Source organism: Parasteatoda tepidariorum, chromosome 2, assembly GCF_043381705.1.
Source record: "Parasteatoda tepidariorum isolate YZ-2023 chromosome 2, CAS_Ptep_4.0, whole genome shotgun sequence".
Lineage (NCBI taxonomy): Eukaryota > Metazoa > Arthropoda > Arachnida > Araneae > Theridiidae > Parasteatoda > Parasteatoda tepidariorum.
Window position 1 is genome coordinate 51,384,717 of NC_092205.1, and position 14,292 is coordinate 51,399,008.

At 27.0% G+C, this 14,292-nt stretch overlaps 1 protein-coding gene across 1 annotated transcript in view; it reads left to right on the top strand.

Moving 5' to 3' along the window:
* The window catches only part of LOC107446303 (fat-like cadherin-related tumor suppressor homolog), a 432,818-nt gene that overhangs the window by 384,613 nt on the left and 33,913 nt on the right, over positions 1 to 14,292 (top strand). The window contains exons 13-20 of the mRNA XM_071177570.1: positions 1,405 to 2,073; positions 3,687 to 4,510; positions 5,788 to 5,953; positions 7,115 to 7,336; positions 9,185 to 9,208; positions 11,283 to 11,906; positions 12,943 to 13,245; positions 14,029 to 14,237. Coding sequence (XP_071033671.1) covers positions 1,405 to 2,073; positions 3,687 to 4,510; positions 5,788 to 5,953; positions 7,115 to 7,336; positions 9,185 to 9,208; positions 11,283 to 11,906; positions 12,943 to 13,245; positions 14,029 to 14,237 — 3,041 coding nt within the window. The remainder of the gene's footprint in view (positions 1 to 1,404; positions 2,074 to 3,686; positions 4,511 to 5,787; positions 5,954 to 7,114; positions 7,337 to 9,184; positions 9,209 to 11,282; positions 11,907 to 12,942; positions 13,246 to 14,028; positions 14,238 to 14,292) is intronic.

Sequence of the window (14,292 nt, forward strand, 5' to 3'; positions counted from 1 at the left end):
CTAATTCCATTTTTGAAATTGTTGCAAGGTTAAAAAATTTACTAAAAGCTATTTAGTGAAATATTTTCTATTATTCATATTCAATACTGTGAATTGCTGTTTTTATTTTAAAATATAAATTTTTTAATTTACCTTTTTAATCACTTGCGATTTAAAATTGATTTGAATATTCTTCTTTTTTGTTTTTTATTTAGTTTTTTACACAATTAATAATCTTTTATCAGCATTTTTTTTCCTTCTAAAAGATATGAATTCTTTTATTCTTCATTTGAAATATATATCAATAATATATGTAGTTTTATTTGGTGTTTTTTATTCTCTTCCTATGTCAAAGCAATGCACATTTTTGTATCAATTAATATGTTTTTGTTTTAGAGTATATTTTTTTATTAAAAGTATCATAGCATTCTTCCTAATTTTTTAAGCTTTATGTTTATGTTTATCTTAAACACTCTATATTTCAAATTAATTTGGTTTTTTTTTTTTTTAGCTTTTTATATTGTTTTGGGAAAATTCTCAATTGCATATTTTTACCCAAAATAATGTATTAAATATTTTATATTAAGAGAAATTCATTTATTTTTAACATTTTTGCAAATGTAACGTTTTTTGTTCATTTTTCTTCCCTGAACATTAGTCCTTTTTTTTCTGTAAAATAAATCTGTGGCTCACCCGCAGAAAATAAATGAATAAAAGGTTTTCCTCATTTTGTCCGGTGAGTAAATATTAGTAGCAATCTAAAATTACATTCAATTTGGCTACAGTTATATCACATAATTAGTTTTTTTCATTTTTTTATTAGTTTTTTTAGATATAATAAACAGCATTGTCTTCTTTGGATTTCTTAATAATATAGGTTAAAATTATATTTAAATTCTTCTTATTTTTTCTTTGTCAATAGGAAATATTGGGAATGCTTTTTCTATTGATCCTACATTGGGTATTATTTCAATCTCCAAACAATTGAACAGACAAGTAATGCCAGAATATTTTCTCCTGGTTCGAGCTTCTGATAAAGGAACACCATCTCTGAACTCTACTGTAAATGTCCATGTAATTATAACTGTGGCAAATAATGCTCCTCCAAAGTTTGAACATAAAGATTATGTCATAGAATTACATGAAAATGAAAAACCTGNTGAACATTAGTCTGTTTTTTTTCTGTAAAATAATTTGGTATCTCACCTGTGGAAACTAAATAAATATAAGGTTTTCCTCATTTTTTCCGGTAAGGAAATATTACTAGATCTGAATTAATAAAATCTAAAATTACATTCAATTTGACTACAGTTATAGCACATAAGTTTTTTTTTAATATAATAAACAGCATTATCTTCTTTGGATTTCTTAATAATGTAGGTTAAAATTATATTTAAATTCTTCTTATTTTTTCTTTGTCAATAGGAAATATTGGGAATGCTTTTTCTATTGATCCTACATTGGGTATTATTTCAATCTCCAAACAATTGAACAGACAAGTAATGCCAGAATATTTTCTCCTGGTTCGAGCTTCTGATAAAGGAACACCATCTCTGAACTCTACTGTAAATGTCCATGTAATTATAACTGTGGCAAATAATGCTCCTCCAAAGTTTGAACATAAAGATTATGTCATAGAATTACATGAAAATGAAAAACCTGGCCAACCTTTGGCTGCTGTAATAGCTACTAGCCGTTCTTCTGTGTATTATGAAATCACAGCAGGAAACATCAATGATAGTTTTATTATCAATCCAACCTCTGGTATCTTACGCAGTAATGCCGAACTTGATTTTGAAGTACTTAAATTTTATAACCTGACTATCAAAGCGACCAATATGGTTGGTGCCAATAGTACAACTTCTGTGTTTGTTCATGTCATTGACAGAAATGACAATGCCCCAGTCTTTCATAATTCTGAATATCGTGGACAAGTTATAGAATCTGATAAAGTTGGAAGTATGGTCTTAGTGGATGGTATTAAACCTCTTGTAGTTTCAGCATCTGATAGAGATTCTGAAATCAATTCAGTTCTTCACTATAAAATCATTGAAAAATCTGCATCAGCTTACTTTAACATTGATCCCAGTACAGGTAACTAATTGTTATTTATGTTTGGTTATTTTTGCTTGTCTGTAATATAGTGATACATTCCTAAAACCATGTTAACCATACTTTTCTTTATGTAAAATTTTTATTGCTGAGTTAATTTTTCATTGTATATAATTTGTTTCTAAGCTCATTTTTAGATTATAATGCTAGTTTCTCATAAAAATGATTAACACAAAAGCTTTTGCAACAAGATTATATCTGATTAAATAGTGCACTAAAATGAGCAAAAAATACTTTATGTAAAACAAATAACTGCCCTAAAATCTCAAAAAGAAATGCTCTTAATGTAAAAAAGAGACCAAAAATGCAAATATCGTCAAAATCCGATTCTTAGTCGATAATTCTTTCAACTATGGCTAGTTGTAAGAATTTAGTAAAGTTTTTAAAATATGTTACAATATGAAATGTCTTATGTATTTAAATTTTGTGTAAAAGGCACATAATTAAAATAGAAATTGGGTCTATAGGTTTTCCTCCTCCTCAAACTACAGTCTCCCAATTTTTCCTTATATAATGACTGGTAACATGGGCGTCCCAGTGGCCAAATTTTTGAAGGGATGAAATTAAAAAGCAGCCCCAATAGTTCTCTAAATTTCAATCATAAGGAAATGTGCAAAATACTGGTAAAAAAAAAAGAGTGATTCTTTTTAACTCTTTCTTGTTTTTAACTTAAGGGATTTAAATTAATAATTACCGAAAATTTTCTCTAGTTGTCTGAAATATTGAAAGAACTCTTAGAAATTTCTAATTATTGAAGGATACATATTCCCCCTCCAAGAGAATTATGGAGACACTTTAAAAATGCTTGTTTTGCAATATTTGTAATGTTTTTAAAACTACTTTTTTAAATGTTTTTTTATTTGATTATTATGACTGAAATGTAAACTGTGTGACTGGTATATTGACTGTGTGATATGAAATTAGCTTAATAAAAGTGTTTAGAAGTTCACAAGGCAGCATCAGCAATTTAATTTTGGAAGAGCAATAGAGATGTTTAATTTCTAAAAATTATTTTATAAATGTAAAAAAAAAACATGTTTTTTAATATGTATAACCATAGATATAAGAATATAATTAAATATGTAGCATATATATATTCTTTAAAATATAATTAATATATGTATGTGTGTGTAGTTTTAAAAATATTCTTGCTTTGTATAATTTCATTTATTCATATTAATACATTATTAATCAAAAATAAATCTCTTCTTTATCTATTTTCTTTCATTCAAATTAATTGTAAAAAATTTCAGCTTTACTAATATTCATTTAATTAACTTTTATATTAAACTAAATTAGTATCTACGTCAAATGTTCTTTTTATTTATTTCGGTATGGTGCTGTTAAAATTGATTAGAAAAATTTTATTTCTGGGTGTTCCCATAACTGAATCTTATAATTGTTATTATGTACTAACTCTTAAGTTAATTTTTAAATTTTTCATTTTATTTTTGCTTGTATCACTGGATATACTGAAGCAGTAATAACTTACAACTGGTACTAGTTTCTCTTCTCATATTTAATGAAACAAATTGTGAAAATAACACATTGAACTTAATATTTCTTAAAGCAGTTTTCTCATTTATTCATTATAGGTGCAATTCGAACTGCCACAAGTTTTGATCATGAGAAAAAGTCATTCTTTTCATTTACTGTTCAAGCTTGGGACATGGGAAAACCACACCTAACTGCTGAAGTGCCTGCTAAAGTATTAATATCTGTGATAGACATCAATGACTGCCCTCCTATGTTCGCAGAAAACTACTACACTGCCATTCTTCTTCTGCCGACATACAAAGGTGTTCATGTGATAAATGTGATAGCAACTGATGCAGACTCTTTCAGCATAATTAAATACAGTATTATTTCTGGAAATGCAGAAAAGAAATTTTTAATTAATAGCACAACTGGAGATATTTCTGTTAGAGATCCAGATGGATTAGCCAGAAAGTACACTCTCGTTGTGGCTGCATCTGATGGGGAATTCGAAACAAGCACAAAAGTTGTGATCAAAGTACAAGAAAGCCAGCAGAGTGGCTTGCAGTTCAGTGAGGAAAAGTACTTTGCGAAAGTTCCAGAGAATTCTACTGAAATTAGTACTGTAGCCATCATAACACCTTTAGGTACTGAGCTCAATGAACACCTTACTTTCCATATATTGAACCCTACTGATATGTTCAAAATTGGTGAAACAACTGGCGTGATACGTTCTACGGGTCGTTTATTTGACAGAGAGGCAGAAAGCTTTTATACTTTAGTCGTAGAAGTAAGGAATGAAGGCAGGGAAATATCAAAATATGCTCATGTTCTTGTAGAAGTTTCTGTTGTTGATATTAATGACAATGCTCCATTTTTTATTGGATTACCCTATTATGCTGTTGTCCCGGTTGATTCTCCTGTTGATTTCTCAGTTTTTAAGGTAAGATAAACATTTTATAGTATTAAATTTTTCTTGCTCTTAATTTGATTTTAGAAGCATTAGATTAAAAAAAATTTAATGTGAAGTTGGAGACTTTCCAGAGTCTATAAGTTATTAAGCAAGAAGGGAGACTTTATTATAATTTAGCCTGGGCTCTTGATATTTGGATCAAGTGAGGTTACTTGATGTTTGGCTCACGTGAATAAATTTTAAGTAAATACTTTCATTAAAGATATGTACCTTTAATTAAGGTAATTTTAATATTTGCTCATTATTTTCTTTGTGTTTTAATGTTTACCAAATTAGTTTGTGTTCGATACATTATTTTATGATCTCCTTGTGTTTGATAACTCCTTTCCAATTTTTATTAGAAAAACTTTTTATTTGTAGTTCAAACTGTCTTTTTGAGATTTTTTTTATAAAGAATTATATCAAAAGAAAAAATTATTTTTAATTTTCAACAAAATTCATAATGAATCAAATTTTTATGTGAGTTTCCCTGCTTTTTGTTTTAATTTTCTTGCACTCATATCTTCAATAAAAAAATAATTTAAAAATTTATTATTAATCATGGTGCATAGCCTTTTTTAAAAAGTGCTTATTTTCTTTTTTTAAAAGCTCTTACAGGTGCTTTTTTATTGGGTGTTTTTAAAAAGTGCTTAATTTTTCCTTTTCGAAAATGAGATTTTTTTTCTCATCCCTGTCAATTTTCGCCATGTATTATGCAAAAGCTTGGTTTTCACATTGTTCTATTCAACATTTTTACAATTCATTCAAAGGCAATGCATTTCGGCATGACGTCGGTCTGTAGCGTATGAAAGCACCAATCATTTTACATGTTTAATGAAATACTTGGAAGTCCGCATGTGCCTCTACTGAGCTGGATTTGGAGAGATTCTTGCACTCTCATGTGCAACTCTGCTGCATTTTTCAAGATATTCTCAATTTCATGCTTCATTTTCCACCCTCTGAAATCGAACCAAATAATCTCTCGATCTTTTTATGGTAGCTAATATAATCAAGAAAAGAGTTCTTTATCAGAAACTAGTTATTTTATCATGATCATGTAAAGTCTTTGAAAACTATTTTGCATTTTGTTAATGTATATAGTGCTTAAAATATTTTTTTAGGTGCTTAAAAGGTGCTTATTTTTTGTTGAAAGATTTCTGTTAATACAAATGTTAATATCCCTTAAAATGTGTTAATTTTTTAATTTATTGAACAGATTAATAAAAATGTTTATCCCTTTACTTATGTTTATCCCTTATCTTTATTAGATTAAAGCAGTGGATTATGACTCTGGTTCCAATGGTGAAGTCGTATTTGAAATTTTAGATGGTGATAAAAGATTATTTCGAATTGATTATAAAAGTGGAGAAATATTTTTGAAGCAACCTCTTACTTCCAATAACTACGAATTAATCGTAGAAGCTAGAGATAAAGGTAATATAGATAATTTCAGGAACAGTATTTTTGTTTTTAATTATGCATCAACATAAGTGTTTTAATTAAATAGTACAAATAAACCCTATCAAAATTCCATTTTGTTAACTGTAATAAATTAATTTTTAACATTAACTCTTTTTTGTGAAACTTTAATGCTTTTTTTTAATTAATTTCGATGCATTTTTAAAGCAAAATTTATTTTAAAATATTTCTATTCTTTTTAAGTTTTTATTCTACTACTTTAATTTGTATAATTTAAACTTATTTTAGAAAAAAGCGATAAATATCATCAATAGATTTAGTTGTCTAAAAAAGCTTAAATTTTTCCATCAAAATATTTTTAGCTAATGCATAGTTAATATTTTTCTGCTTGGTCATTAAAAAATAAATATATATATTGATAAATTCAGTTTGCAGAAACAATAAAATATCAAATGAAATAAATATATGGTCAAGTGCAATTTTTACTAAAGTTAAAAAAATGAAGAAAAAAATTGTTCAAGAAAGTTTTATGTGTATATTTTATTTCCAGAACCTTTAAATAGTTGCTAAATAAAAATATTGAGAAAAATTCAAATAATCTTTTAAGGCTATGCTGTGTTACATGTTGATACGAAATGATTTAAACTCTCAAAGTAAATTTTTGTAGTAAAGATGAATCGGTTATGTGGTGTGTTTTTTTTTCCCTACTTTATTTGTGTATATTAAAGATTATTGTCTGAAAGCATATGGTCCTAATTACCCCATTTCTTTCTCAGCTTCTTTACTAAGTCAAACAATATCAAAATCGATTGATTCTGATTAGCAAAATTGACTCAAATCTGATTAAAATTTTTAAATCAAATAGTTAAAAAAATTCGCTTATAGATTTTATGCACCAACAATGCGACTTTTCTATAGCAGTTTATTTTATATTGAAATATTGAAGGTCTCCGGTGTAGATTTAAAATTCTTGACTTATAATGATGTTTTTTGCATTTTCAGAGAATTCTGCTATGAAAATATTGAATCATAATTTATGTTAAATATTAAAATAATGTACTGATATAATGTGAAAAATAATAATTTATGATAATATTATGATTATTATGTAAGTAAATTAATAATGTAGTATGTGTAACAGTTAAAAAAAAAAATTTTTAATTTTCATTTTTATAGGAAATCCCGCTTTAAGCTCTCGTGTCAAACTTCCGATTCAAGTTATAAGTCATGATATGCCAGTATTTGCCCAACAAATTTATCAAGTCACAGTATCAGAAAATCTTCCGACAGGATCACCTCTTTTAACAGCAACTGCCAATAATCCGAGTGGAAAACAATTAATTTACAGTCTAGTTTCTGGGAATAGAAAAGAAGATTTACGATTAGATTTCAATACAGGTTGGAATAAAATGCACAGTTTTGTTTCTAAATTAGTGCATTTTGATTTTTTTTATATATGTTAGTACAAATTTGAAGAGAAATTTAGTGAGGCTTAATATATTCATTATTATTTTCTTATGGTTACTTTAAAAAATTTTATATTGCAATTATTTATATCTTAATTTTATCCCTGCATTTTTTTAGTTTTTTGTTTGCAAAATTTTAATTGTATTAGTTGAATATTATATTTATTTCTATAAAAATAAGCTTTGCAATTAATTTTAATACAGATATTCTATTTTTATCTGAATTTATTAATTGTGCATATATTTGCTTTAAAAAAGAAAATAAAAACTTAAATAGATTTAAAGGCAATTTCTTTTGCAATTAATATTGTTTCCCCAAATGGGCATTTATTTCCACTCTTACGAGTTTACTTACAAGTCCTAGTAATAAAGAAAATACAGTCCTCTGTATTAAATGGTTAATAGAAATTGCAACAATAATTTGATTTTTATTATTTTATCTATGTAATTAAATGACATAGTTGAAAATCTTACGAGCAATCCAAATTGAAATGAGATGTATAAAAAAAAAATGTATTTAGTGTTCATTATTTGTTTTATCTTAGACAGCAATTAAGATTTCTTTTCACATTATAATTTATGTTTAAAGACATTTTACCACAAAAATCTTAATGAATTGAAATCTTTATCTTTAACCTTTTATAAGGCCTTAGTAACTATCATTCTCACCAAATTCTCAAATTTTCTCACCTATGATTTGCTTAGACGCCTGTTGATTACTTCAGGAAATAAAGAAAAAAATACAAATAAAGAGGTTTTGTGGCTTACACTGTCAACTTTTGATGCTTTCTTGGAAAATTTCTTCTGAGGTAGTTAAGTTAACGTTTTAATAACTTTTGGTGATTCTATTTACGATGGTGTTACGATTTAAGGTTATTTTATACACCATTACAAGTAAATAATCATAGGTTTACACGAAGTGCCACTTTGTTCCACTTCTCTCATAGTGATACTTTTAAAATGTTCCAAAGATTACCAAAAATTCTGAAAGCTTTAGTTTTGAATAACTCTTAAAAATATTTAGAAAAAAGCATAGTAGTTGGCTGCCCTGCTAACAGTAAAGGTTTGCATTGGGCCCAGAAGAGAGGCTGACACAGTGAAGATATTTTCTCTTATGCATTTGTCATTAAGTTCATTTTTATTTATAAGCGCAGAAGTTCAACTTTATGACTAATTCTTTAAAGTTAGTGAAATTTCGAACAAAAAAAACCAACCCACCTTTCCATCAAAAAAATTGTCTTAAAAATCAAATTATTTTTAGGTAATAAGCCAACTGAATTTCTTTTTATAAATTAATCTCAATACCAAAAATATATTAGTATATATTATTTCTAAAAAAAAAGTTATACAGGATTAAAGTAGCCTATTGCTTGAGTCATTCGACTGAAACCCAACAGAGTAAGAAACTTTTATGTATGAAAAAAAAAACAATCTTAATCTCTTTATTATGGATCTTTATTTATATATGGCTATAAATAAATATTTTTACTAAGTTTTTTTTAAATGGTCAGGTGATGGAAGTACCTTTTTTTTATTCGGCTAATAAATAACTATTACTAAATAATTTATATGTCTTACTCTAATTTAACTTTTCATGGTGCAAAGCTCGTTTTTACTGTAATTTATTGTTATTAGCTTGGTGATAGGTTGCATTATAATTTTCGTTTGCTATTTTTAATAAGATTTTCTTTTCTTTGCTGTTATATTAATTTTTCAAAGCTTATATTAATTTTGCTTCTTATTTTTAATTCAAACATTCTTTTCCTGTTCCAATATTTAGAGCAAAGGTACTTGTCTGAACCCTGTAAGTATAAATATTTTAATTTTGCATGCAATCTGTGTGTGTGGTGTTGTACTTTTAATTTATTGAAACTGGATGAATTTTCTTTATTTTTGCAAAAATAATCTGTTAAAAAATTGTATAAGTTTAGAAAATTTATACTCTATTGTCTTAAAAAATTTTGAAGGTCAATTTATGTAACTTTATAAACTGAATTATTGTTGCTCTAATTTAGTCAAAATATCTGCTTTATTTTATGAATACCTCAGGGGTTAAAAATAACAAACCTACATAATTATAGTTTAGAGATAGGTTTTCCCATCACAGATACTTCACTATTTCTTACAAGACTGAACTGCTTTGTAATAATTTCGGGTTTTCACTCAAGTCTCTTTCCTGAGATTTGTAGTACTTAATCTGAATTTATTTTTATGACTTGTAGTTTATCACTTTTTCTCCCTGAGTTTTTCATAAAGTGAAAGTAAATAAATTCTTTGCTCTTTGTTAAATTTATATCTTGTGATATCTGTAGATTTTTTTAAATTTCCTTTTACTTTTTCTTTTTTCAACAAAAAAAAAAAAAAAAAAAATTTAAAAAACAAACGCCTTAAAAATCATATTAAAATATCCCTTTTCTATAGAATAATCTCCATTTATTTTTCATTTGACTGAATTTATAATTTTAGAGAATTATTCGTTTAACTAATTTTTTATTTATTTAATATATAATACTAAAATTAAGAAACAGTTTACAATCATACTCCTAATTCAGGTTTCTAACTTTCAGTTTTAATTTAACACAGTCAGCCAATCATTGTTTTTAAATGCACTTGAAACACTTCAGAAAAGGCTTGCAATTGATTATAAGTTTCAGTGGCATATATAACACCTTCGTAAATCCTGTGATGGGGGGGGGGCTCACTCTATAAAAAGTAACATTATGACTTACCTTAAAAAATTTTTAAAAGGCGTTTTTAATTCATTTTATTAATAATAATAATAACCCTCAAATGAACTTTAAATATATTTATTGTAAGATAGTATATTATTTTCTCTTATTATTAATATAAATCTCATTTTAATGTTATATAAGTATGAACTAAAATAAAACTAATAATTTTAAATGCTCTAGTATTTCTTCACCATGGTGTTTTAGTTTCCTTATTATAATTTAAAATTTTTTGTGGTGAGTCCAGGATAGGGTGTATTTATAAATTTTGTCTATCTTTGCATTTTCAATCTCAAAAATAACTAATAAATAACTTTTTAATCTAGTGCAAACATATTTTTGTTCTAATAAATGATCTGTCCTAAAGAAAATGGAATGGAATTTTTTATTGTATTTCTTTTTTATTTTAAAGAGACTTGTGAAATTTTTTTTTTACTGTGTTACTATTTGAATTTTTCTCCCTTTCTAACACCTCAGTTATGATAAAAATAATTTCCACAATTTGTTGTTTTTATTTTTCTACTGTCAACTTCTTTCCAAGATTAGAAAGAAAATTTATAATAAATCTCTTGTAGCAAAATATTTTAACAATGATTGCTAATAAATAAATGTGTAACACACGTATAATTATGTATTAATGTATTAAATTATATTACTTGTAAGCTTTAGTTTGTTTTCTTTTTACCTATACATCTGAAAGCTGAAATATAGTTTTCTTTAAATCGATAATATTTGCTCAAAGTTATTATTATTATATTTTTAATTTCAGAAATATTTATTAGCACAATACATTTTTTTTTAGCATCAGATAGATAACAGTTGTTAGAAAAAGATAGTACTTTTTCAAGTTCTGTAAAATATATAATTCTTTATTGATATTCCCTATTGAGTAAATTATTGATTGTTAAGGATGTTTATGTATATATCTCATAACACTTGATGAAAAGTCATCGATATGACAAAAATACGGTATATGGTAGGTTGAATTTTGTCTCTTTCCATCTTTCTATTTATAAATAGATTAGTGTATAATTCCTTCATTAAAGGGAAAAAATTTCATGTTTGAAACACTTGAAATTAATTTATATAGAAAATTAAATTTTACTACGAATCATTTTCTCTGTTCATTATTTTAAAAAAATGTTTCAGGTGTGTTTTATGCTGTAGAAGATTTGGATTTTGAAACCACTCCCAAATACATTCTCACATTAAGAGCCACAGATGCTGTAAGTGGAATCTACACTGACATACAAGTAATCATTGATGTTGAAGATGTAAATGACAACCCACCTATGTTTGACCTGCCATCTTACAACACAACTGTCTCTGAAGCTTTGCCATTTGGAACATCTGTTCTTCAAGTTCGTGCAACAGATCGTGATACAAAGGCAACTCAACATATCCAATATCATATTGTGGGTAATGCTTCTTCCCACTTCAATATTGATACATTTGATGGAACAATTACCATCAAGCAACCACTAGATCACGAGACAAAGAGGGAACACTACTTTACTGTCATGGCAACAGATGGCGGCCATCCAAGCCTCAGCTCAACTGCTCATGTCTGGGTTGGAGTGGCGGATATGAATGACAATCCTCCAGAGTTTGATCACAAGCATTATAAATGTGTAGTTAACCAAGAAGTCAAACGTGGTCAATTTATTACGATGGTAATGGCTTCTGACCCAGATGAGTCTGATCAGTCTAAACTGCAGTACACTATCATAGAAGGGAATGAGCTGCAGTCATTTACTATTAATCGACAAACAGGCAAGTATTTTTAAAACGAAAGATTAAATATAGTTTTTTATATTATTTTTTTGCAATTTTTCTAAATTATTGTTGTGCACTTTAATAAGTAAACATATTCCTAATGTTATGAAATTTAATTTTTTTCTCTTTGATTAAGTAATTTAAATATTGTTTTCCAATTTATATAATGATATATCTACCAACAATTCAGATAGCATTTTACGTACTATAATTGCTGCCTCATAAATAAAGTATGGCTTATTTCCCGGAGAATTTATCGAAAATTATATTAATTTTTCTGTAGCCAGAGAGTTCAGGATACTTTTTGAACTAAGGTGATATTTTTCAATCTAAAAATAATTTAACTCTAAACATCTGACCTTATTGTCGAAGTTTTTTATGTTTCACTTATCTTGTTTAATAATGTATTTTATTCATTGTATTTTTATTCATTTAAACATTTGAATTTTGTTTTATAAAATTCGTTTTACAATTTATCTTTTATATCAACAATTATGTTTTGTCATTGCTTATACATCTATGTGTAGGAAGTGTATTCACCACTTTATGCACATGCACATCCTTGTGCACATCACAAATCCCATTGCAGACTTCCTAACCCTTTAACTAAATGTAGTTAGATGGGCATTCTTGTTCTTCCCGCACTGGGAATGTGATTGAAGGCTGACGAGGCAGACGGCCTCTTCTTTTGTGTTAATTGATTTGTATTCTGCCCTGATGTTAATAAATGTTTATTAATTTAGTTATGGTCATTGCCTTTTCCCATATATGTTACATCAATATTTATATCTTATTTACGTATTGTTATGTTTATATCAATTATTCAAAGAATGTTTAATTTACTATAATTTCAAAATAAAATTTTGTGCCTAATTGTATAAAAACTTTTTCTTTAAATTAGAACTTTGACAAAAAAAGTGTTTCTTTAATCTCTTATTTATTCCTGTAATTTCTTTGTATGCTATTGCAACTAAGTTTAACAATATGTTTTTTCTTAGACTAGTTAAAGTTATGTACATTGTATCTCTTTCAGGAATAATAACTATGTCCAACCTGCACCAGTTCAACTTTGAAAAAAGCTATATTCTAAACGTGTCAGTTACAGATGGAGTTCATTCTTCGTATGCAAGTGTTTATGTCACTATAGAAGGAGCTAATAATCACTCACCACACTTTTCACATAATGTCTATCCTGTAGCTCTTCCAGAAAATGTACCAGCTGGCAAAGTTATAACAACTGTATCTGCAATTGATGAAGATATTGGCAGCTATGGGCAGTTTGTTTACAAGATTGAAAAGAATCACCAGAAGCTATTTAAAATCAATCCACATTCTGGTACGAGATATGTATTCTAACATTTTATGTAAATATTTCATTTTTGGATATCAATTGTGCATGTATGAAGTTTAAGTTACATATGCTCTAATAATATTATTCTCCTATTTGTTTCCATATAATGAGACTTTTAAAATATACTTTTCCTTCATCAATTCAGTTTGTATTTGGTATATTTAATATTAAGTAATGGTGCAGATTTTGTATGAAGTCCCAATATTTGTTATTGGTGATTGAAATGGGCTACTTGTGTAGCTTAGCAGAATTCTTTACCTATGGCAACAGTTTGTATGCTTTCACCATTACAAATTCCAAACTGTACAGGTTTCTTAAAAAAAAAAAAAAAAAAATCTGTAAGATTGCAGTTTAAGCAGTGATATTCTAGAATCAGAAATAGGTGATGTTCAAAAGAATATATAGTTTAAACTTCCTAATTCAGTACGCAAAGCTCCGGTACATTAATGCTAGAACTGATCTCTCAGATCATTCATTGCTATTGGCAAGGTAATTAAGTTTCAACATTTCTATTTTTCCAGATTTCGCAATAAACATGCCTTTGTTTCATTCCTCTATTGTACTTTTTTTCTGAGTTTTTTAATTTTGAAAACTGTCGGCCTTTTGCTAAACACCCTGTGATTTTTATATTAATTTGGATTATTTTAGATTAAACAAATTTTTGATTCTGAAATACTATGAATAACATACATTTGATCTCTTGCTCGGCTTATTTTTTATTGTCAACTTTTTCATTTTATTTATCATTATCACTATTTTTTTCTATAGGTGAAGTATTTACAACTTCATCAATTGATCGAGAGCAGAAAAAACTTTTTGAGTTGGTAATTTCAGCTGTTGATTCTGGTGGAAGATGTGGTTATGCTATTGTAAGAGTTACTATTACTGATGAGAATGACAACATGCCTCAGTTCTCAGTTTCTGAATATACAGTTACCATTCCTGTAAATATGACCATCGGAACAACTATTCTGAAGGTAATTAATTGTAGTGAAATGTATTAATGTAATTATTTTTTGTCATATAGCATTT